Below are 23,874 nucleotides of genomic sequence, written 5' to 3'. Positions count from 1 at the left end.
AAAAAAAAAAAAAAAAAAAAAAACTAAAAGTATAAATATCTATTAGATATTTTTTAAAAATTCATGAACTAGATAGATACAAAATTGAATGTGAGATCCCGGGGAAATCGGGAAATCTTGGACAGAGGAGCAAACCTTATAAGTACGGGGAAATATCTTCTTAACAGAACGAAACATTTCTCTCTCTAATGGACATTTCTCTCCCTAATGGAACGAAACATTTCTTACAAAGGGGTGTGGAAACCTCTCCCCGGTAGATGTATTTCAAAACTTTGAGGGAAGCTAAGGAGGGATAGTTTCCTTAGGACGTGGAAATCTCCTCTCCCTAACATATGCGTTTTAAAACCTTGCATAAGGGACGTCTTAAAACCTTGAGAGGAAGCTCAAGATGGAAAGCTTCCTTACAAGGGTATGAAATCCTCCCTCTAATAGACGCGTTTTAAAACCTTGAGAGAGAGCTTCCTTACAAGGGTATGAAATTCTCCCTCTAGTAGAGGCGTCTTAAAACCTTGAGAGAAAGTTTCCTTACAAAGGTATGGAAAGCTCTCCCTATGAGGTAAGCTCAGGAAGAAAAACTCAAAGAGGACAATATTTGCTAACAATAAGTTAGGTAAGTACATAATTAAACCAAAAATTCCAAAGGATCTGTCATAACGGCATTCGATGTAGAGCTTGCACAAGGCCCCGACTCCAAATAAAATTTGCCTCTTGGCTCTAGACCTATAAACCAACCAGTCTGCCTTTGAACCACCACTGAAATCTGGTTTAAATTAAAGTTAGAACACTCAAATCTAATTCAACGCAAACCAGAGTAACACACAACACTGCCAACAGAACAAGAAAAAAGAACAGATTCTTGAAAACTTAATCAGTGATGTAATCTACTGAATACTGCACAACAACGCCAATCAATATTTGTATTGTTTTTCATAGCATTGACATGGATAGATTAGGCTACAAAAGCTAGTTTTTTTAACGACTAACTGTCCTATTTCCTAACCAGAGCATTAAAGATCATGGAAGTGTTCATATACATCCACACAAACATAATTTCGGACCCATCAATTGCGTGTGCAGCGTGCATAGTGTCGAGTTTCATTTGTGTTTGACAGGCCATGCTCATCAGATTAAGTACGAAAAACTCGAGCTAATGATCACAGACCTGCAAGACCTGCCATCCTAGCATGGTTTATGACATGTTTTTGTCTTCAAACTCGACTAAGGTGACCTACTATGTTCCTCAGTTGCAGCTAGATTTTCTCCAGCTCCATCTACGACATTGTTTTCGTCTTTGCCATTCATGTCAATGAAACTCCTTTTCCTAACAGGTTGTGATTTCTCCTTGTGATAATCATCTTCAGGTTCTTTTCCTTTCCCTTTGTCGTTCTCAGTTTCTTTGACCGATGGGATATCCCCATTTTCGGGAGGAAACAATGGAGGTTCCTTGCCACTCAGTCGACAAAATACTTTTTCGACTGTGTCGTTTATTTCTTTGCCCAATCCACCGTTGTCCAAAATCAATTCCCAAACAGATTTAGAGGCTTTCTCAAGCACGGGTGCTCTGCATAACATCCAAGAGTAGTAAAATTATCAGAAACCTAAACATGTATTAAGACTTTTGTTCGCTTAGATGCACAATTTAGCAAGGAAAAAGAGAAAATGGGGAGAGAGAGGTAGAGAGAAATAGAGGAATTCTCTTAAACAGACAATCATCATGAACATTCTTGGCATGGTACGACATTCTGAAACCGTCAACATATACGAGGATACATAATCTGCTTTTTTAAAGCTTGTGGATGTTGTATTCTCTTCAATTATTTTGCAAGAATTTATTGTTAATTAAGTTTTTGTTCCTGATGGAAACAAATAACTCTCTTCAGGACTGATGCTTATTCAAATATTTGTATTCGTAGTAACTTGAATATGCTTCAACCACAGACCTCACAAGATGGAAAACTAAAAACTAAGTATGCAATCCTTTCAACAAATTTAAATTACATGCTGTGATGAAGTTTTAAGTGCCTGATCGTGTTCAGTTCAGCTCACGAAAACGTGTATAAAGAAGAGAGGAGACATTTAAACAATAAAGTAGAGATAATACTGACTCGAGTTCCTGTCGAAGAGCATCAAATAACTCTCTTTTGGTCTGTTTCTCTGCCCCAGGCGTGTTGAGGACTTTGCTCTGTTCTACCATTTTAATTGTGGTGTTCTTAAGCTCCTCCTACAACAAGGAAAATACACATCAGAGAGACTCGTCAAATGCGCAGCCCGAAAACAACGGCTCAAAGACCACTCAATCACATTATCACCTTATGAAATCCAAATTCAAACAACTGCTAGATAAACTAATAGAACAAAAGAAATCTCAAGAGAACATACAATTTTTCTTACAAACAGAAAAGCCATGAATTCACAATAGAAGTGAGTAGATTCTATCAGCTATTGACACCCCAATGAGATAATGTAGTACTTTACTTCCTAAGAACACTAGAGAGAATGATTCAGTTGACATAGCTCCAAGTTCCTCAATAACTTAAACCAATGTTTGGTATGTGAGTTACCAAGATTACAAGTTTGTTAATCCGACTTGGTTTCTACAACTTATTTCACCCAAACTTGATAATCTTCGGCTTATCAAAATCTCAAAACAAGCATCCCAAATGTGTTTAATTGCGAGCTAAAGATTACATAGTTGAATCAGTTCAATGATGTCAATTTGAAACCCAAAGAAATTAAAACATGATTACGGAGGAAGCGAGACTAACATTGGCTTTGAGCTGGTTGATGATCTTCAACCTAAGAGAATCGATAGTACCATCATTCATCAGCGACTCCAACACATCTTCTGGAGTGATTACTGAAGACGAACTCATGAATCTCCTCGATTCCGCTGTCTCCCTTTCTCTTCAATATTTTCTCCTCACTTCAAAATCGCAACAACCTACGAACAAAACAGCAAAAATTCAGAACAAACCAAATTCTTCACGACTGGAAATTTTATGCTAAGATGTTTTCTACACAGAAAAAAGCAGATATAATCATGAATCCACGCGATTTCAAATGCTTCGAAAACGCAAGATTTTCTCCGCGGAAACAAACTTTTCGATTGAAACAAACACAGAAGATAAGAGATGAGACCAAATCTCAAGGAAATACTATAAACAATTGAAGTATAAACAGGTAATTTTGAATGTGATTTCAAGAATCAAAGAAATCCTTCCACCTGCTCGTTGATTAAATTCTGAGGGCTACCGCCGGAGAAAAATTTCGATGAGTGTTTCTATCTTCCACAAAAGGTTCTTCAAAAGATTTGTTCATATACTCCGCGCGTGGGGGTGGGAAAATTATTTTATTAAAAAAAAATTGTTTTATTATAATTTCTGTAAATATTAAAACATTTTAATTATTAACCCAATTATAAAAATAAAAAACAAAATTGTAAAAAAATTAAAATTATAAATTATAAAAATAAAAGCAATATTTAAAAAAGATATAACCCATGATTAATAAACATTAATTTTTACTTGTGATATTATTTTTTTATAAATATTTTTAAAATTTAAGCTAATTATTTAAAATCAAAGAGAAAATTTGATAAATTTTTTAAATATTTTTATTTATAAATTTGACAAATTAAAATAAAAGAAATATTAATTTGAACATATATTAATTATTAAAACCAAAAAAAAAAACTTAAAATTTTGACGTTCTGAACCCAGATCACGTACTGCTTTAATGGGCGATCTTCTGACGTTCTGAACCCTGATCACGTACTACTTTAATGGACGATCTTTTGACGTTCTGAACCCAGCTCACGTATCGCTTTAATGGGCGATCTTTTGACGTTCTGAACCTAGCTCACGTATCGCTTTAATGGGCGATCTTTTGACGTTCTGAACCCAGCTCACGTACTGCTTTAATGGGCGATGTTTTGACGTTCTGAACCCAGCTCACATACCGTTTTAATGGGCGATCTTTTGACCTTCTGAACCCAGTTCACGTACTGCTTTTATGGGCGATCTTTTGACGTTTTGAACCCAGCTCACGTACTGTTTTAATGGGCGATCTTTTGACGTTCTGAATCCAGCTCACGTACCGCTTTAATGAGCGATCTTTCTAAAGGTGTATTTGGGACAGTGTAAGTTACCGCAACAACAACGTCAAAACAAAAAATATTATTTAAACAGGTAAAATTTTAATTATTTGTTACTGTTTAATAAATATTTAAAATTTTAATTTGGTGTATAATAAATAGTTGATAAATTAAAAATTTTTAAAAGTAATTAACCAAATATATTTAAATTTTTTTAATTTAGTGTATAATAAGTTAGATTAAATTTAAAAACTAAAAAGTAAAAGATTTAATTTTATAATTTTAAAAAATTTAGGATAAAATAAATATAAATTTAAGAAGCTTTTATAATTGAATTTTGGGACTAAAATAGCTTTTAATTACAAAAATGGCCCTCGTCGTTACCATTCAGCCTCCCTTCTCAATTCCCCACAAATCCTTCGCCAAATTCCCAAAACCCTTCCGCTTCCATAGATTCAGACCAGTCACCAATAGCATGGCGGACTCATCAAAGCCGGTGACCGGAGAGAATTACCCGGTGCCCCTCTCGCCTCCATTGCCGGCGATATCTAAGAACTTGGAGCTCGCCAGAGCTATGGCTGCCTGCTCTAAATCCAGCCTATTTTCGTTGTCAGCTTGCGATGTTATATACGAGGACGAGTGGCTCATTGCTGTCAATAAGCCTCAAGGGGTGTACTGTGAAAGCGTTTTGGCCTCTGTTCCTCGTTTTCTCGGCGATTCGGCTATGGCTGGTGCGCAGAGTGGAGGTACTAGAATTCTCTGCCTATGTGAACTCTTTGCTAGAATTTTTTTTGAGATAGATTTAGATTTTAACATGAACTTGGCAAGTTGAATTCAATTTTACCCAAATTTTCGTGTTTGATAATCGATTGGAATGGTGCAAGTGCAACTTTTGATTTGCTTTCGTTTGAAGAATTGTAAAAAGATATTAGGATGTGCTTTCAATGGATTTTCAAATATGGACGAAGCTGCAGAGAATGAAGATATAAGGGTTGAATTGTTCTTAAAAATAGTTTTGAAAGATTTATTCCATACAGATCTCGGGCATTGATTTCTTGAAACTTTTGTGCATTGATATGAACTTGATTATTGTTGAAATTGGGTGAAATGAATAGATAAATGTAATGGAAGTCTAACAAATTGTATCAATGAACTGTTTTCTGGAATTTGTATTCATTGTTTTAAGCTGTTTAAGAACGAAATCTCTGAAATTCTCATCCGTTTTGTATTTTTCATGAAAACTCTTTGTCTAATGGTTTTTAAGGAGAGAGATAAAATGTAACAGCTCAAGCCCACCGCTAAAAGATATTGTCGTCTTTGGACTTCCTTTCAAGGTTTTTAAAACGCGTCTGCTAGGGAAAGGTTCCCACACCTTATAGGGTGTTTCGTTCCCCTCCCCAACCGATATGGGATCTCACAATCCACCCCTCTTCAGGGCCTAGCGTCTTCTCTGGCACTCGTTTCCTTTTCCAATCGATGTGGGACCCCCCAAATCCACTCCCTTCGGGGTCTAGTGTCCTTACTGGCACACTGCCTCGTGTCCACCCCTCTTTGAGGCTCAGCCTTCTCGCTGGCACATCGTCCGGTGTCTGGCTCTGATACCATTTGTAATGGCCCAAGCCCACCGCTAGCAAATATTATCCTCTTTAGGGTTTTCCTTTCGGGCTTCCCTCCAAGTTTTTAAAATGCGTCTGCTAGGGATAGGTTTCCACACCCTTATAAAGGGTGTTCCATTCTTCTCCCTAACCGACGTGGGATCTCACATAAAATCCCCATTAGTTTTTCGTGAACAAACATTGTATTTTCAACTAACTTGTCAAATAAGCTTTTAGTTTATCTCATCCCATTAGTTTTTCATGAACAAACATTGTTTTTTCAACTATATTGTCAAATAAGCCTTTAGTTTATCTCATCAAATTATGTCGGTAAAGTTGTCTGGGAGTTTGATATGAGTACATTTACTTAAGATTTGTGTAATTGTTTAGTGCTTCTTTCCCTACATTGCCAAAAATAGCAATGTTTCTGATCATTAGACAGTCGATATAAATGGTTTATATCCTGGTTGTTGAAGAGAGATCTGCTTGAATGTATCTGAAGTGTTGAACTTTCGTCTAAAATGATATCATGTAATCTTTCGATTATTCTATCACTTTCGATTTATCAGATTGTTCTCTGCTCGGATTCTTCACATGCAGAGATCAAAATCAGTCTGCCAGAGCTTCATCTTGCCAACCGCCTCGATCGTGACACGAGCGGGGTGATGGTTATAACAAAGTCGCATAAAGTTGCTTCTAAATTAGTGAAGGCATTTACTGACCACAAGGTTTCAAAATCATATATTGCCTTCTGCGTTGGCTCGGCTCCAAAATGGAAAAAAATCATCGTCAAATCTGGTCATGGAAGGTCAAAGTTCGGAGTCTGGCGTGTCTATGCTGCAGCCGATGTGGGTCGCTCGTTACCTGGCGGTTCTGTAGTCCGAGACATGGAAACCTCTTTTGAAGTATTGTCTGTAAATGGACAAAACACCAAAGAGGAACCTCCAGAATCTAGGAAAGATGAAGAAGAAGAAGAAGAAACAATAGTAGCCCAATCAAAATCTCTGATAGATATCGATGCTCGGAAGGACGAGATATTGATTCGAGCACGACCTCGGAGTGGAAGGACTCATCAAATCCGTCTTCACTCCCAATATCTTGGAATTCCTATTGTAGGAGATGTGAAATATGAGGGTGTTACGGAGTGGAATGGAAAAATTTATGATAGCCATGAGCTTCATGCTGAAAGCTTGTATTTTGTGCACCCTGTTACAGGCATTCCTCTTAAACTGCAAGCTCCTCTACCATCATGGGCCACCCAAGCATTGCAGCCCCAACAGCAAGAAGTGAATTCTGCAGCATCCTTGAAACCTATGCCTTAACGTTATCACTGGCACTGTTATACGACGAGTCTCAGTGTCGAAGAATGTCGGGAAACGGTTAGTATTCAATCTAGCTCGTACAAGTTGGACTACAGACAGTTTTCGTATCACTGACTTCCTGTCTGCATTTTCCTCGATAGATGCTCGTTGAATCAGACGTTCGATGAGCTCTTGTGAGCACAACAGTCTCCTCTAGAATATCAGATAAGTCAGGAACGAAGAACTTGCTGAGTTTCTTCTAAAGAATCGAGAGGACGGGATGCTCGTAGCCGATTCTGGAAATGAAAGAAGAAGCGTGCATATCAAAGGCAGTCGAGGTTCTTCAAAAGCACCCTCAAAATATGACAACAATGATATGATAAATAGTTTAGAAATCGAATGTCTTTATAGAAATATATATTGAATTGTTATATGATAGAATCGTATCGATATTTCACCTCGATGATCTTTGTCACTGTTTCTGTATGAACTAGACTGTTTCTGTATGAACTAAACCATTATATTTTAAACTTTTAACCTTGAATATAATTAGGGGAAGAGAGTTATTATATATATATTTATTTATTTATTTTCGTTCCATCACAGCCAGAAGTTGCAATAGATTTGAATAACTGTGTACAAGTGGACAATAAATTAGAGACATGAATGAACCTTAAATGCTAAGGAAAGAAAGTTGTTGAAGGAAGTCATTGAAACCTTCAGTTTTTTTAGTTTTTTTTTTTCTTTCCTTAAATAATATTTTTGAAATTCAACTTGATTTGGTTTTGAAAGTTGCAAAAGTTTGACTTTTTGAGTTTGACTTTTCGTCCCTTCATTGTCATCTTATTTAGAGATGTCTATTTACTCCATGGAGTCGTGGAGATCCACCTCGAATGAAGTGGGAATCCCTGATTAAATGGATGTCTATTTGCCTTATAGAGTCGAAACTCATGGAGACCCGAATGAAGTGGGATCCTCGATTAACTGGATATCTATTTACCCCACTGAGTCGAGACTCGTGGAGACTCACCCCTAATGAAGTGGGAATCCTGATTAAATGGATGTCTATTTGCCCTACAGAGTCGAGACTCATGGAGACCCACCCCGAATGAAGTGGGAATCCTGATTAAATGGATGTCTATTTGCTCTACAGAGTCGAGACTCATGGAGACCCACCCCGAATGAAGTGGGATCCTCGATTAAATGGATGTCTATTCACCCCCACTGAGTCGAGACTCGTGGAGACTCACCCCTAATGAAGTGGGAATCCCCAATTAAATGATGTCTATTTTCCCTACGAAGTCGATACTCATAGAGACCCACCCCGAATGAAGTGGTTTCCTCGATTAAATGGATGTCTATTCACCCCACTAAATCGAAACTCATGGAGACTCACCCCTAATGAAATGGGAATCCCCTATTAAATGGATGCCTATTTTCCCTACAAAGTCGATACTCATGAAGGCTCACCCCGTGAGAATCCCCGATTAAATGAAGAATGGAGGAGGAAGTAGGGAGAGATTTCTCTCTATTAGATAAACAGGGTCAAGGATAGAGATTATATTCCCACCCCACACCGTCCTCCCTTCTTTCTAATACATATTATAACAAACCAGTTCTTTTTCTTCGTCTTATAATTACATTTTCATGACTTTCCCGCCCCACTCCGTTCCCGCTTTATTTTGGTTAATAAGCCCAAAGTCGAAAAATCGAGAGTCAAAAGGGTTTCTTATAATATTTAAGGCTCCAACACTACGATTATAATATTTAAGGTAAAACTAAGTCAAAACATTTTTTTGTACGTGAAAGACGTCGTTTCAATAGGGACGAGGAAGGCTTCCCTGACCCCGCCCTGTCCCGTGAACATCTCTGTCCATCCAATTTCTAGCCATCTCTAACGTCATAGATCCAAATCTAGAAAAACTTTGCAACGAAGCATTGAATTCCAACCTTTTTTTTCTAAGTCAATACAATAAGGTTAGCGCAACAAGTAACCAAACCAAACCGCCTCTTCCATAGATATAATTCCAGTCAAACCATTAATATTACTTAAGACTTACATTCCACAGAAGCCGATCAACCAAAGTGTTGTGCATATCAAAGCCTGAATTGGCTGTTGTTCTGAAAATGGGAGCTTTGAGTGAGGGTCTAATACAGGTGTTGATACCTGCAGCTGCCTTGCTTGGTATTGGATTTGCCTTTCTTCAATGGGTTTTGGTATCAGGGGTTAAGGTTTCTGGGTATGCTGATGATGAAAGCCAGGAGAACAATTTGATTGAATCTGGACATGAGGAAGGTTTCGAGGATTTTGAGGTTGTCGCCAAGTGCGCTGAAATCCAGAAGGCTATTTCTGTTGGTGAGTCTCTTTGCTTTTCTTTCAATTTTTGAAAGTTTTGTTCATATGGAGTGTGATGCACGAGTAAATGAGGGAGACGTGAATGAACCGAGACCACATTTGAATGAGAGCGATCTTGAGGATAGGATTACTACCTATTGTAACGACCCATACCCACCGCTAGCAGATATTGTTCTCTTTGGGCTTACTCCCTCAAGGCTTTAAAATGTGTTTGCTAGAGAAAGGTTTCCACACCCTTATAAAGGGTGTTTCGTTCTCCTCTCCAACCAAACGTGGGATATCACAATCCACCCCCTTCAATCGATGTGGGACCACCATCAAATCCACCCCCCTTCGGGGTCCAGCGTCCTTATTGGCACACCGTCTCGTGTCTACCACCTTCAGGGAACAACCTCCTCACTAGCATATCGTCCGGTGTCTGGCTCTGATACCAACTATAACGACTCAGGCCCACCATTAGCAAATATTATCTTCTTTGGGCTTTCCCTTTCGGGCTTCCCCTCAAGGCTTTAAAACGCGTCTGTGAGGGAAAAGTTTTCACACCCTTATAAAGGGTGTTTTGTTCTCCTCTCCAACCAAATGTGGGATATCACAATCCACCCCCCTTCAGGGCCCAGCGTCCTCGTTGGCACTCGTTCCTTTCTTCAATCGATATGGGACCACTACCAAATCTACCCCCCTTCGAGGCTCAGCGTCCTTATTAGCACACCGTCTCGTGTCTACCACCTTCGAGGAACAGCCTCCTTGCTGGCACATCGTCCGATGTCTAGCTCTGATACCAACTGTAACGACCCAGGTCTACCGTTAGTAGATATTGTCCTCTTTTGGCTTTCCCTTTCGGCCTTCCCCTCAAGGCTTTAAAACGCGTCTGCTAGGGAAAAGTTTCCACACCCTTACAAAGGGTGTTTTGTTCTCCTCTCCAACCAAGTGTGGGATATCACACCTATACCAACAAGGTGCACCATCCTTTTCGATGGCTTAATCATAGAAACTCCATAGTTAAGCATGCTTTGGTTGGAGCAGGGGAACTCTTAAAAATTTTCTTAGAATGCATGTGAGTAAGGATAAAATATGTCGGAAGGACTCATGTTGGTCTATGGGGATAGTGTTGGTCTATAGGGATAACCTTCACTCTTAGAAGCAATGAGTAAGTAACCTGACCACGTTGCAAGGGAATACCAGGGCCATTAGGTGCCAAATCCTGGGCATAGATCGTTACATCAACTGTCATTAAAAATTCCAACTCCTACTGTACACATAGCTAAAGTCATCAATATAAACCTTTAACCAATATTCTTCCTTGCATTTTCTCTCTCCTATAGATCCTTGAAGTCATCGATATAAACCTTTAGCCAATATTTCTCATTGCATTTTCTCTCTCCTATTTTTGTGTTCATTTAGATCGAGTGTGTGCGTTGTTGTGCGATCCTAGCAGATACAACACGGCACGGTTATGGTGATAGTTATTTTTTAAGAATCTAGGACAGGGACACGACAAGAAATGAGTTTGATGTCTTTCATGTTGATATGAATTATTTGTTCATTGCTTTCAGGAGCAACCTCATTTTTATTCACCCAGTACAAGTACCTTGTTGTGTTCATGGGAGCATTTGGAGCCGTCATTTTTCTGTTCCTTGGCTCAGTCAAGAGCTTCAGCACCAAAAGTGAACCTTGCACGTACAACAAGGGACAGATGTGTAAACCAGCTCTAGCCAATGCCATCTTCAGCACAATTGCCTTCTTCCTAGGTGCTCTCACCTCGGTTCTATCCGGTTTCCTTGGAATGAAGATAGCAACTTATGCAAACGCTCGAACGAGCCTAGAAGCACGAAAAGGCATCGGAAAAGCATTCACTATCGCCTTTCGTTCGGGTGCTGTCATGGGATTCCTTCTAGCTGCCAATGGCCTCCTTGTGTTATATGCCTCCATCAATTTGTTTAAGCTGTATTATGGCGATGATTGGGAAGGATTGTACGAGTCTATCACCGGGTACGGTCTTGGAGGTTCTTCAATGGCGTTGTTTGGACGTGTTGGGGGTGGCATATACACAAAAGCAGCTGATGTTGGAGCTGATCTTGTCGGGAAAATCGAAAAGAATATCCCGGAAGACGATCCACGAAATCCTGCTGTAATGTCTATATATTCTTCCTTCCACTATATTTTCTATAGTACTCTTGAGTACAGTGTGTTAGGAATCACGACCCTCCATACCACTTTGAGCATAAGCTCTCGTGGCTTTGCTTTTGTGGGACTCCTCTCCCAACAATCCTCCCCTCGAACAAAGTACACTATAGAGACTTTCCTGAGGTCTATGGAGCCCTCGAACAACTTCCCCTTAATCGAGGCTCGACTCCTCTGGAATCCTTGAACAAAGTACACCCTTTGTTCGACACTTGAGTCACTTTTGACTGCACCTTCAAGGCTCACAACGTCTTTGTTCGACATTTGAGGATTCTATTGACATGACTAAGTTAAGGGCATGACTTTGATACCATGTTAGGAATCACGACCCTCTGCAATGGTATGATATTGTCCACTTTGAGCATAAAAGCTCTCGTGGCTTTGCTTTTTGGCTTCCCGAAAAGACTTCATACCAATGGAGATGTATTCCTTACTTATAAACCCATGATCATTCCCTAAATAGCCAATGTGGGACTCTCTCCCAACATTCTCCCCTCGAACAAAGTACACTATAGAGCTTCGCCTGAGGCCTATAGAGCCCTCAAACAGTCTCCCCTTAAACAAGGCTCGACTCCTGCTCTGGAGTCCTCGAACAAAGTACACCCTTTGTTCGATACTTGAGTCACTTTTGTCTACACCTTCGAGGTTCACAACGTCTTTGTTCGAAATTTGAGGATTCTATTGACATGGCTAAGTTAAGGACATGACTCTGATACCATGTTAGGAATTACGACCTTCCACAATGGTATGATATTGTCCACTTTGAGCATAAGCTCTCATGGCTTTGATTTGAGCTTCCCCAAAAGATCTCATACCAATGGAGATGTATTCCTTACTTCTAAACTCGTGATCATTCCCTAAATAGTTAATGTGGGACTCCCTCCCAACAATCCTCCCCTCGTACAAAATACACTATAGAGCCTCTCCTGAGGCCCATGGAGCCCTCGAACAGTCTCCCCTTAATTGAGGCTCGACTCCTTCTCTGGAGTCCTCGAACAAAGTACACCCTTTGTTCGACACTTGAGTCACTTTTGACTACACCTTCTAGGCTCACAACGCCTTTGTTCGACATTTGAGGATTCTATTGACATGACTAAGTTAAGGGCATGACTCTAATACTATGTTAGGGATCACGACCCTCCACAATGGTATGATATTGTCCACTTTGAGCATAAGCTCTCGTCTTTGCTTTGGAGATATATTCCTTACTTCTAAACCCATGATCATTCCCTAAATAGTCAACGTGGGACTCCCTCCCCACAATCCTCAACACTGTGATCATTTACTCCTATTTATTTTCCAGGTCATAGCTGACAATGTGGGTGACAATGTAGGAGATATAGCAGGAATGGGATCTGACTTATTTGGATCATATGCAGAATCAACCTGTGCTGCACTTTTCGTGGCGTCGATATCGTCGTTCGGCTTCACACATAACTATGCAGCCATGTCCTACCCTCTACTTATAAGCTCAATGGGCATTGTGATTTGCTTAATAACTACACTTTTTGCAACCGATCTCGTTGAGGTTAAGAAAGTAAGTGAAATCGAACCGTCGTTAAAACGACAACTTCTCATCTCCACCGTGCTGATGACAGCCGGAGCAGCTCTGGTCAGCTTTGTCGCTTTACCTTCGAAGTTCACACTCTATGACTTCGGCAACGACAAGGTCGTTAAGAACTGGTACGTCATTGTCGATCACGAGAGTTTGTTTTGTCCCATGAATATTGGTCTTTATGCTGACTATAGTTGCATCCAAATACAGGCACCTTTTCTTCTGTGTTGTGACAGGATTATGGGCAGGACTTGTTATTGGATATACGACTGAGTATTACACTAGCAATGCTTACAGGTGAAATATCAGTCCCTGATGCTTAAACGAGCCGTTATTTATCAACTCGTGCATTTGAGTTTTACGGTACTCGACATGGTATTAGAATTGTTACGCTCTAAGCCCACCGCTAGCAGATATTGTCTTTTTTGGGTTTTCCCTTTCGGGCTTTCCCTTGAGGTTTTTAAAACGTGTCTGTTAGGGAGAGGTTTCCACACCCTTATAAAGAATGCTTCGTTCCCCTCTCCAACCGATGTGGGATCTCACAATCCACCCTTTTCGAGGTCCAACGTCTTCACGCCCAGTGTCTGACTCTGATACCATCTGTAACAGCTCAAACCCACCTGTAGCAGATATTGTTCTCTCTGGGCTTTTCCTTTCGGGTTTTCCCTCAAGGTTTTTAACACGCGTCTGCTAGGGAGAGGTTTCCACACCCTTATAAAGAATGTTTCGTTCCCTTCTCCAATCGAGGTGGGATTTCACAATCCACCCCCCTTCGAGACCCAGCATCCTCACGGGCACACCGTCCAGTGTCTGGCTCTAATACCATTTGTAACAGCCCAAGCCCACCATTAACAAATATTGTCCTCTTTGGGCTTTCCCTTTCGGACTTTCCCTCAAGGTTTTTAAAATGCGTATGCTAGGAAGAGGTTTCCACACCCTTGTAAAGAATTCTCCGTTCCTCTCTCCAACTGATATGGGATCTCATAATTCACTCCCCTTCGAGGCCCAGTGTTCTTGCTGGCACACCGCCCGATGTCTGGCTCTGATACCATTTGTAACAGTCCAAGCTCACCGCTAGGGGATATTGTCCTCTTTGGGCTTTCCCTTTCCGGCTTTCCCTCAAAGTTTTTAAAACGTATCTGCGGGAGAGGTTTCCATACCCTTATAAAAAATGCTCCGTTCCCCTCTCCAACTGACGTAGGATCTCACAAGAATAGTAGATCCCAAATCCACGCATGTTGATTCTCGTGATCATTTTTGAGCTAACCTCGTAAACTTTTTGGTATAGTTTAGCAATATATTCTTTGAAATGAATCTGATATGAAATCTGATGTGTGCAGTCCAGTACAGGATGTGGCTGATTCTTGTAGAACAGGAGCTGCAACAAATGTAATATTCGGATTAGCTCTTGGATACAAATCCGTCATCGTTCCCATATTTTCGATCGCCTTATCGATTTACGTGAGCTTCCGCTTGGCAGCCATGTACGGTATCGCAATGGCTGCTTTGGGAATGCTTAGCACCATTGCCACTGGTCTAGCCATTGATGCTTATGGACCTATAAGTGACAATGCAGGTGGAATAGCTGAAATGGCTGGAATGAGCCACGAGGTTCGTGAGAGAACGGATGCTTTAGATGCTGCAGGCAACACGACCGCAGCGATAGGAAAGGTGCACGTTTTGTTTTCGTTCATTTTTCTCAATGAAAGCTCGGTTTCTTATATATATATATATATGTTATGGCAGGGCTTTGCCATTGGATCAGCTGCTCTTGTTTCCCTCGCCTTGTTCGGCGCCTTTGTGAGCCGAGCAGGCATCGAAACCGTTAATGTTATGAACCCGAAAGTCTTCATTGGATTGATAGTAGGTGCAATGCTTCCATATTGGTTTTCAGCCATGACAATGAAGAGCGTTGGCAGCGCAGCGTTGAAGATGGTTGAGGAAGTTCGACGACAATTCAACTCGATCCCGGGGCTGATGGAAGGCAGGACAAAGCCAGACTATGCAAATTGTGTCAAGATATCGACCGACGCGTCGCTTCGAGAGATGATCCCTCCTGGTGCTTTGGTTTTGGTTACACCACTCATTGCTGGAACATTCTTTGGTGTTGAGACTCTTGCTGGCCTTCTGGCTGGTTCGCTTGTCTCTGGCGTGCAGGTAGCTCTGAATTATAGAACCTTTGCTTGAAAAACAAGCCTTGTTGGTGGCATTCATTATGAGCTTTACTATAAGTGAGTGGCTAAAGTTGTCTCTTTTTGTTAGGTTGCTATCTCTGCTTCAAACACAGGTGGGGCTTGGGATAATGCAAAAAAGTACATTGAGGTAAGCTCTATTAGATTCACTTCGAACGGGTTTGTGGGCGTTTTTCGATGTCCTAATCCGATTTTGACCCGGGTGCCAAAATTTTCGTATCTCTAAAAAGAAGAGCCATTTTCAATAAGTTTAAGTAAAAGTCGTGTTGGAGAAAACTACTAGAAACGGTATGTGAGATCTCATATCGGTTGGAGAAGGAATTGAAGCATTCCTTATGAGGGTGTGGATACCTCTCCCGAACAGACGCGGTTTAAAATCGTGAGGCTGAGACGTGATACGTAGCAGGCCAAAGCGGACACTACCCATTGGTGATGGGCTTGGGCTGTTACAAATACTATTAGAGTCCGACATTGGACAGTGTGCCCGGGAGGACGTTGGGCCCTGAAGGGGGGTGGATTGTGAGATCCCACATTGGTTGAAGAGAGAAACGAAACATTCCTTATAAGGGTGTGGAAAACTCTCCCTAATAGACAATGTTTTATAACCGTGAGGCTGATAGCGATATGTAACGGGTCAAAGCTAACAATATCTGCTAGCAATGGGTTTGGACTGTTATAAATGATATCAGAGCCAGACACCAGCCGGTATGCCAATGGGGATGCTAGGCCCCCAAGAGGGGTGGATTGTGAGATCCCACATCGGTTGGATAGGGGAATAAAGCATTCCTTAGAAGGATGTGGAAACCTCTCCCTAACAGACGCGTTTTAAAACTGTGAAGCTGAAGACGATATGTAACAAGCTAAAGTGGACAATATTTGCTAGCAGTGGGCTTTGACTGTTACAAATGGTATTAGAGTCATACACTGGGCGGTGGATTGTGGAATCCCACATCGGTTGGAGAGGGGAACAAAACATTCCTTATAAGAACGTGGAAACCTCTCCCTAACAAACACGTTTTAAAATCGTGAGGCTAACGATGATAAGTAACGGGCCAAAGCGGACAATATCTGTTAGCGGTGGGCTTGGGTTGTTACATAGTAACAAGCTCTAGGGAGCAGGTTTAGAAGACGTGTAAAAATTAAGATAGTCAGTGTTCAAAAGTCAAACGCTCTTTAAAAAACCAATAAAAGAGTCGAGCACTACATCGAGCATGCTTTTTGTAGAGTCAACGGGTACACTTATAGCGGTTTCGATCGATAAAATGCAGGCGGGAGCAAGTGAGCATGCTAAAGCCCTTGGTCCCAAAGGGTCGGAGGCTCACAAGGCAGCTGTGATAGGTGACACAGTTGGGGACCCTCTCAAGGACACTTCTGGTCCCTCCCTTAATATTCTCATCAAGCTCATGGCTGTTGAGGCTTTGGTTTTTGCCCCATTCTTTGCTGCACATGGTGGCCTCATCTTCAAGCATATATAACAAACTAAAATAATGTAAATCTCGTACCCGTTAAAATATCATTTTGGTCCTTCAACTTTTAGATTTTTTTCATTTTAGTCCTTATACTTTCGGTAAATTTTAAAATGAATCTCTTCTGTTGGCTTGTGATTAACATTTCCGTCGTTAAAATATCATTTTGGTCCTTATACTTTCAGATTGTTAGTTTTTGATCAAATTTCCATCGTTAAAATTTCATTTTAGTCCTTATACTTTCGATAAATTTTAAAATTAATCTCTTCGGTTAGCTTGTGATTAACTTTTCCAAAAATAATTTGGTCTCGGGCAGTCTTCTAAAAGTATTTTTTTAAATTTATTTATTAAATTTAGTCTCAACGAACATAGCTCGATGGTCAAGATTTTTCACCATACATTTGGTGTACTAAACAAAACACGAACACAAATTCAACATGTCAAAACTCTGGTAGAAACTTGGAAGCTAATGTTACAATATCATTTTGGTCCTTGTAGTATGTTTTATTTAATTTTTAGTCCCTATACTTTCAAAAATTGAAATTTAGCCCATATGCTTTCAATAATTTTTAATATTAATCTTTATTATTAATTTGATATTATTTTTTTTTTAATCAAACTTGACAATATAATAATAATAATTAGAATAATTTCAACTCAGAGAAATTTTTTAAAATTAACGACTAATTTTAATATTTATTTTGTCTATGAGATCTAAATTTAGACATTTTAAAAATAGAAAAGTAAAATAAAATTAATTTAAACTATATAAAAAAAAACAAAATAATATTTTAATTATACATTTCCCAAAAAAAAATATATATATATATAAAAGAAAATGTAGATTGCCTTCCAATTTAAGCATCCAAAAGATCCAAAAGGGATATGAATGAATGCCAACAAACTAATAGCTATTTATAAATAACATTTAATCATTTCTTATTTCTCTCTTATTTATTTATTTCACCATTAAACCATTTTTAAATTTCATATAATATTTTATGAATTGGGTTTGTTCACCGGCTCCGCCCTAGATTGGGTTGAAAAGAACCTTCATTGTAAAATATAAAACAACTCGAACCAATCCAACTCAACAAAATGTATATTTAACAAGGGTTGTTTGGACTGAATAATTGAGTTTAAAATGTCCCAACCCGACCCACGAACACTCTGTCTATTGCACTATGCTCATCTCATTTCAAGTGACCTTTTACTCGAGGGGGTGCTCTTGGCCTAGTGAATATGCTTTCTGGTGTTTATCAGTGGTGGTATTGGGGATGTCGAGAACTTTATTTCTATTATTTCTTTCTGTCATATCTTTAATAGTGCGTTGGAGCGTTTTCACGTTTAACGTGAAAACGTCGTCTCAATCATCATTTGTTAGAACTATTCGGAATGAGTTCCTTGAGCTTGAACAGACCATTTAATTCAAGTCACTATTCAATGAACCTGCGATTACTTGGCTAGAATCACATTATTCATAGTAGAATTTTTAACATAATCGTCGCTCACTCAGCGATACGCTAAGTGGGACAAATCTCACCCGCTCACTCAGCGATACGCTAAGTGGGACAAATCTCACCCGCTCACTCAGCGATACGCTAAGTGGGACAAATCTCACCCGCTCACTCAGCGATACGCTAAGTGGGACAAATCTCACCCGCTCACTCAGCGATACGCTAAGTGGGACATATCTCACCCGCTCACTCAGCGATACGCTAAGTGGGACATATCTCACCCGCTCACTCAGCGATACGCTAAGTGGGACAAATCTCACCCGCTCACTCAGCGATACGCTAAGTGGGACAAATCTCAGTGGGACAAATCTCACCCGCTCACTCAGCGATACGGGCGATACGTAAAGAGCAAAAGTGGGCAATATCTACCAGCAATGGGCTTGAGTGGTTACTAATGGTATAAAAAACAGACAGCAATGGGCTTGAGTGGTTACTAATGGTATAAAAAACAGACATCGAGTGGTGTCCCAGCGAGAACATTGGACACCCACATTGGTTGGATAAACATTATTTGCAAGTGTAGAAATCTTCTCAAATACAACCATCAGGTGGTGTGCGAGTGAGAACGTTGGACGTTGGTTGGAGAGACGAACTAAGCATTCTTTGCAAGAGTGTAAATTTTTAAGCTACGAGCGAACATTATATATAATGGGCCAATACAGACTATATCTGCTGTTAGAAGTGAACTTAGATGGAGACGGTTACTACTACTAGCAAAATTAGTAAAAAAAAAAAATTAAAATATATAAAATAAGAGAAAAAATAGCCATTTATCTCTCTCTTTGAAATTAATTAAACAAGCCACTTCCAAAAATAACTTTATTCAAAACGGCATTTTATTTTGTCCTCTGGATAATTCCATCGAAAAGAAATTACAAATTCAAATATAGAAAATTCAGAGCTGGAATCCACTACATCACCACTACACACTTTCTTTATAGACACCCAATAACATACCTCCACGTGTTATTTCTGCAACCATTTACCAGGTCATGTGGATTAATCCAATGAAATTAATTCCGATTCTACACACGTGTAGTTTCCAATAGAAACCCCAAGAACTCGTGTAGTTTCCAATAAAAACACGCCACGTGTCACAAATGTATATTCGGCAGCTTTTTATTGGTCATTATTACCACGTCAGAAAATATTTTTGTTTTAATTTATTTCCACGACCCACTGAGAATTTATGACGTCGACCCCCTATATAGTGCCCTCTGATTTCCATTTCATTCTCCAACTTCGCAATTCCGTTTCTCCTTTGACTCTCTCTCTCTCTCTCTCTCTCTCAGTAAGCTTTGAACCTTAGCCATGGCGTTTAGGGTTCGAAACCCTAATTTACTTTCCTTGATCCTTCTATCTCTCGTTGCCATCGCTTCGGCAAAGGTGTTTTTCGAGGAGCGCTTTGATGGTATGGTTTCATTCTCTTTCTCCTCGTTGTTTTGTAGCATTTCCAGATCCACTTTTTTGCTCCTTAATTTACGTGCATTTTTAAATGATGATTTGTAACGTCTGTTTATACTGTTCATGATGAATTTGTTTGATTGTGGTGGATCGATTGTTTTGTTTGATCTGTTACGAGTCTAAATTTGAGTGTGTGGAATTTGTTTTTCAGGTCACAATGTGCTTATTCAGCGTGGATCTGTTTCGTTTTTATGTGCTTATTTGATTTAGAATCATGAAATGTTTTGATTATTATTATTATAATTGAAATACGTTGAAAATGTTGGTGCTCTTTGATGAAGGCTTTTGATGTATTGAAGTGAATTACATTATAATCCACTAGCCTGCACAATGATCTTAAACAAAAATCACTGCTGGATCTTGAGACGCTACTGTTATTTCCTTTGGTTATGGTCTAACATCGATATAAATTGCTTTAATCATCATTCTCTTGTGTATACGATACTGTTATTTCCTTTAAGATACTGTTATTTCCATTAGTCTGCTGGACGTCAACTTTTTGGCATGGTATAAAATCATATCAAATGCTTTGATGATTGTTCTCTTGTATATTTCCAATGGTTCCGGATTATGAATCTTGTTTTGAACTTGATATCTCGAACTATCTTGTGTTATGTTCTTAATACTTCAGCATCTGTTGCTATTTTGATTGGCTTGATTTCGAATTCTGACTATTTGTTGGTAATATTGAAGATGGATGGGAGAATAGATGGGTTAAATCTGAGTGGAAAAAAGACGAAAGTTTAGCTGGAGAATGGAACTACACCTCCGGAAAATGGCACGGAGATGCTAATGACAAAGGTGAAGCTCTTATTAATTTCCTTGTTGAACATTAGTGTGAATTACCTTGTTAATGAGATTTTGCCGTATGTGGTTTCAAGCAATATTGGTTTATTTTCTATTATTCCTTTGATGTCCTAGGTATCCAAACTAGCGAAGACTACAGATTCTATGCTATTTCAGCCGAGTTCCCTGAATTCAGCAACAAAGACAACATTCTTGTTTTCCAATTTTCCGTCAAGCACGAACAGAAGCTTGATTGTGGTGGTGGTTACATGAAGTTACTCAGTGGTGATGTTGACCAGAAGAAATTCGGTGGTGAAACTCCGTACAGGTCAATACTCAACCCTGTGAAGTGTCAATTTTATTTCATTTTTATTTTTAGTTATTTATGACAGAATTTATTGTATTGACATTCTTTACGATTATGCGCTTCTCGTTGCCTGCAGCATCATGTTTGGCCCAGATATCTGTGGCTACAGTACCAAAAAAGTGCACGCAATCCTTAACTATAATGACACTAATCACTTGATCAAGAAGGAAGTTCCCTGTGAGACTGACCAACTCACTCATGTTTACACTTTCATCATTCGTCCTGATGCAACTTACAGCATCCTCATCGATAATGTCGAGAAGCAAACTGGTAGTTTGTACAGTGATTGGAGCCTCCTCCCGTCAAAGAAGATCAAGGATCCCGAAGCTAAGAAGGTAAGTTCTTTAAACAAGGATGCTATTTAAGTACGATGCTTGTGGTTATGGATTTTTATTGATGTCTATGTATGATACTTGCAGCCTGAGGATTGGGATGACAAAGAATACATTCCTGATCCAGAAGACAAGAAGCCAGAGGTAATGATCCCTATTTATCTTGATCCCCCATGGTATCCGAATTTGTAACATAGTTCTTAAATGTTACTTGTTTTGTGCAACAGGGGTATGATGACATCGCAAAGGAGATAACTGATCCTGAAGCCACTAAGGTAGCTATTGAATTTTTCCTTTCTTATCTGTCTTCTTTGAATAGAAACACTTACTAATGAACCGAGCTACTTGTTTCAGCCCCAAGATTGGGATGATGAGGAAGATGGTGAATGGGTGGCCCCAACCATTCCCAACCCCGATTACAAAGGCCCATGGGAGCCTAAGGTAGGATGTCTCCGCTTGACACGAGTCTGTGCTATTAAATATCATGTCCTTTATGTTTATTTTAAAATTTTAAATATGATTTTTCCTCTTTGCAGAAAATTAAGAACCCTAACTACAAGGGAAAATGGAAGGCACCAATGATTGACAACCCAGGTTGTTTTCTGTCAAATGTTTTTAAATCTCAGTTGCGTTTCAACGATCTCGAACTCGTAGTTGCTAATTCTTGAGCTCTTTGCAGACTTCAAGGATGACCCTGACCTCTACGTTTACCCCAAATTGAAATATGTTGGTATTGAGTTGTGGCAGGTATACCTTCTCTCTTTTCTTTTCAAACCATTTCTGCTTTTATATATCTTGTCATGAGTTCCTTACATTGATATCCCCCCAAATTATTGGATATCAGGTGAAATCCGGCACCTTGTTTGACAATGTCTTGATTACCGATGATCCGGAGTACGCCAAGAAGGTCGCTGAAGAGACATGGGGCAAGAACAAGGAGGTCGAGAAAGCTGCATTCGATGAGGCGGAGAAGAAGAGAGAGGAGGAGGTAACTTCTGAATTCTTTTGCTGCTGCTGATAAAAATCCCTTACGGGAAACATGTCATTAACTGTTGAATTTGTTCATTCCCCAGGAAGCCAAGAATGATCCAATTGACTCAGATGTAAGTATCATAGGTCCTGAAAAAATCTCAGCTTCTTGAGATGATTCCTTCTATGACATAATTTGAAATATGCTTTCGATCTATCAGGCCGAGGAAGAAGATGAAGACAAATCAGACGATGCAGACGACTCTGATGCAGAGTTAGATTCGGAGAAGGACGACGCAGCTGACGACAAGGAGGATGCCAAACATGTAGGATTTCATGGAACCATATTGAACAATAGAAGGAACAGTTGCAGTATTTTTATCTAATCAGACAATGCTTATATATGAATTCAACTATTTTGCAGGATGAACTGTAAGGAGGAGGAGAACGTATGGAGAGTTGGGCTGCAGAAATTTTCCATTTTCCCTCTTTGTTTTTGTTTTTGTTTTTTTTTTTTTTTTTAAATTTCTAGTTGTAGAAAACAAAGTCTTAATGCTTCAATGCATAAAGGACTAATTTGCTGCCTGCTTGAGTTTCAGTTTTTAAGTTTGAGCGATTAGGAAGGAGAAGAAAGAAAGAAGAATAGGACAATTGGATGAATCGTGGGTTTCTGTGCTCTGAGTTCTCTTGTAAGAATTCAATTCATGAAATTGATTCATATTCTCTTTTTTTTACCGCAAATTTTTACTTTTATATTGTTTCTTATCTTATTACGTGCGTCAGTAAATTTTATTATTATTTAATCGGATTAACTCAAAAGGAAAAAGTAAATTGGAGTTCATAAATAATTGTAGAGTTTGTTTATATTATAAAATTTTTTTTATTATTATTATTATATGAATAATGCTTTATTAAAAAAATTATCACTAATATATATATATATATATATATATATATATTTAAATAAAAATAAATGTTTTTTTTTATTGAAGTAGTTATTAGAATTTCTTTTGGACGGATGAATATAAATATCCTTTTAGGGTAGGTATTGTGAAATAATAATCTTTAAAACATTTATTTAAAGTAAATGGCAGAACTTTTAAGAATAAATAAATAGATATTTTGTATAATAATATTTTATTTTTATAAAAAATAAAAAATTGAATAAATGTTTCAAACTATCGTTTAAAAAATATTTTACAGATTATTTTTTTTTAAAAAAAATAAACAATATAAATTTTATTAGCTCAATTATTGGCCCAATTTAGATACATACGTAGCACACAAATTTGGCCCAATAAGAAATATTTAAAATCCAAAAGGAATATATGTGAACTTTAATTGATCCAGGTAAATTTATGCACATGTGTCGTCCAAAGTGATGTAAATTGGGTGATACCTTGGGGCGGATTAAAGGTAAGCAAATAGCTTCTCATGGATCTTTTCTTTCTCCATTGAAAGATCTATATGGATAATACACATTCCAGTTCAACGAACCTAATTTTAATTGTTTTGTTCTGAACAAAAGATTTTAACCCCATTTTCTGATCAATCCAGAAATCATTTTGATTTCATTAGTAACGAGGATTAGGAATATCACACATTGATCAATCAAAGAGAGATTCAACAACGAAAAGAAAGATCGATTCTTTGGGATCCTTCATTTCTTCAAACGGAACGAACAGAGATAGAATCAAATC

At 38.9% G+C, this 23,874-nt stretch overlaps 4 protein-coding genes across 4 annotated transcripts; 3 read left to right on the top strand and 1 right to left on the bottom strand.

The window, feature by feature from the left end:
• Window positions 1–880: 880 nt before the first annotated feature.
• Window positions 881–3,322, bottom strand: LOC111444361. Its single transcript, XM_023082446.1, has 4 exons — window positions 3,224–3,322; window positions 2,766–2,941; window positions 2,106–2,221; window positions 881–1,561 (listed from the first exon to the last, which is right to left on the bottom strand). Exons 2-4 carry the CDS (start codon window positions 2,871–2,873, stop codon window positions 1,219–1,221), a joined length of 567 nt encoding a protein of 188 aa, XP_022938214.1. The 5' UTR covers window positions 2,874–2,941; window positions 3,224–3,322; the 3' UTR covers window positions 881–1,218.
• Window positions 3,323–4,472: 1,150 nt separating this feature from the next.
• LOC111444360 (RNA pseudouridine synthase 1) lies at window positions 4,473–7,547 on the top strand. The gene is made up of 3 exons (XM_023082444.1): window positions 4,473–4,839; window positions 6,289–7,067; window positions 7,151–7,547. The coding sequence occupies exons 1-2, from the start codon at window positions 4,569–4,571 to the stop codon at window positions 7,008–7,010; spliced, it is 993 nt and encodes a 330-aa protein (XP_022938212.1). The 5' UTR covers window positions 4,473–4,568; the 3' UTR covers window positions 7,011–7,067; window positions 7,151–7,547.
• Window positions 7,548–9,116: 1,569 nt separating this feature from the next.
• LOC111444356 (pyrophosphate-energized vacuolar membrane proton pump 1-like) lies at window positions 9,117–16,886 on the top strand. The gene is made up of 8 exons (XM_023082439.1): window positions 9,117–9,345; window positions 10,899–11,473; window positions 12,830–13,209; window positions 13,292–13,378; window positions 14,422–14,752; window positions 14,828–15,238; window positions 15,344–15,403; window positions 16,542–16,886. Exons 1-8 carry the CDS (start codon window positions 9,117–9,119, stop codon window positions 16,746–16,748), a joined length of 2,280 nt encoding a protein of 759 aa, XP_022938207.1. The 3' UTR covers window positions 16,749–16,886.
• A 2,604-nt stretch (window positions 16,887–19,490) lies between these two features.
• Window positions 19,491–22,913, top strand: LOC111444222 (calreticulin). The gene is made up of 13 exons (XM_023082231.1): window positions 19,491–19,667; window positions 20,414–20,521; window positions 20,642–20,834; window positions 20,950–21,208; window positions 21,293–21,349; window positions 21,433–21,480; window positions 21,560–21,646; window positions 21,742–21,799; window positions 21,885–21,952; window positions 22,050–22,193; window positions 22,279–22,308; window positions 22,396–22,500; window positions 22,599–22,913. The coding sequence occupies exons 1-13, from the start codon at window positions 19,568–19,570 to the stop codon at window positions 22,608–22,610; spliced, it is 1,269 nt and encodes a 422-aa protein (XP_022937999.1). The 5' UTR covers window positions 19,491–19,567; the 3' UTR covers window positions 22,611–22,913.
• Window positions 22,914–23,874: the final 961 nt, after the last annotated feature.

Source organism: Cucurbita moschata, unplaced genomic scaffold, assembly GCF_002738365.1.
Source record: "Cucurbita moschata cultivar Rifu unplaced genomic scaffold, Cmos_1.0 Cmo_Scf00006, whole genome shotgun sequence".
Classification (NCBI taxonomy): domain Eukaryota; kingdom Viridiplantae; phylum Streptophyta; class Magnoliopsida; order Cucurbitales; family Cucurbitaceae; genus Cucurbita; species Cucurbita moschata.
This window is presented reverse-complemented; position numbering and strand designations above follow the sequence as displayed.

Bases quoted from the DNA above. Each gene is read 5' to 3' on its own strand.
- LOC111444361 (XM_023082446.1), bottom strand. From the start codon at position 2,873: ATGAGTTCGTCTTCAGTAATCACTCCAGAAGATGTGTTGGAGTCGCTG. The intron at 2,222-2,765 runs GTTAGTCTCGCT...TCCTTGTTGTAG, and splicing joins TCAACCAGCTCAAAGCCAAT to GAGGAGCTTAAGAACACCAC. The intron at 1,562-2,105 runs GTCAGTATTATC...GATGTTATGCAG, and splicing joins GCTCTTCGACAGGAACTCGA to AGCACCCGTGCTTGAGAAAG.
- LOC111444356 (XM_023082439.1), top strand. From the start codon at position 9,117: ATGGGAGCTTTGAGTGAGGGTCTAATACAGGTGTTGATACCTGCAGCT. The intron at 13,379-14,421 runs GTGAAATATCAG...TGATGTGTGCAG, and splicing joins TACACTAGCAATGCTTACAG to TCCAGTACAGGATGTGGCTG. The intron at 15,239-15,343 runs GTAGCTCTGAAT...TCTTTTTGTTAG, and splicing joins CGCTTGTCTCTGGCGTGCAG to GTTGCTATCTCTGCTTCAAA.
- LOC111444222 (XM_023082231.1), top strand. From the start codon at position 19,568: ATGGCGTTTAGGGTTCGAAACCCTAATTTACTTTCCTTGATCCTTCTA. The intron at 20,522-20,641 runs GTGAAGCTCTTA...TTGATGTCCTAG, and splicing joins CGGAGATGCTAATGACAAAG to GTATCCAAACTAGCGAAGAC. The intron at 21,647-21,741 runs GTAGGATGTCTC...TCCTCTTTGCAG, and splicing joins AAGGCCCATGGGAGCCTAAG to AAAATTAAGAACCCTAACTA.
- LOC111444360 (XM_023082444.1), top strand. From the start codon at position 4,569: ATGGCGGACTCATCAAAGCCGGTGACCGGAGAGAATTACCCGGTGCCC. The intron at 4,840-6,288 runs GTACTAGAATTC...CTTCACATGCAG, and splicing joins GGCTGGTGCGCAGAGTGGAG to AGATCAAAATCAGTCTGCCA.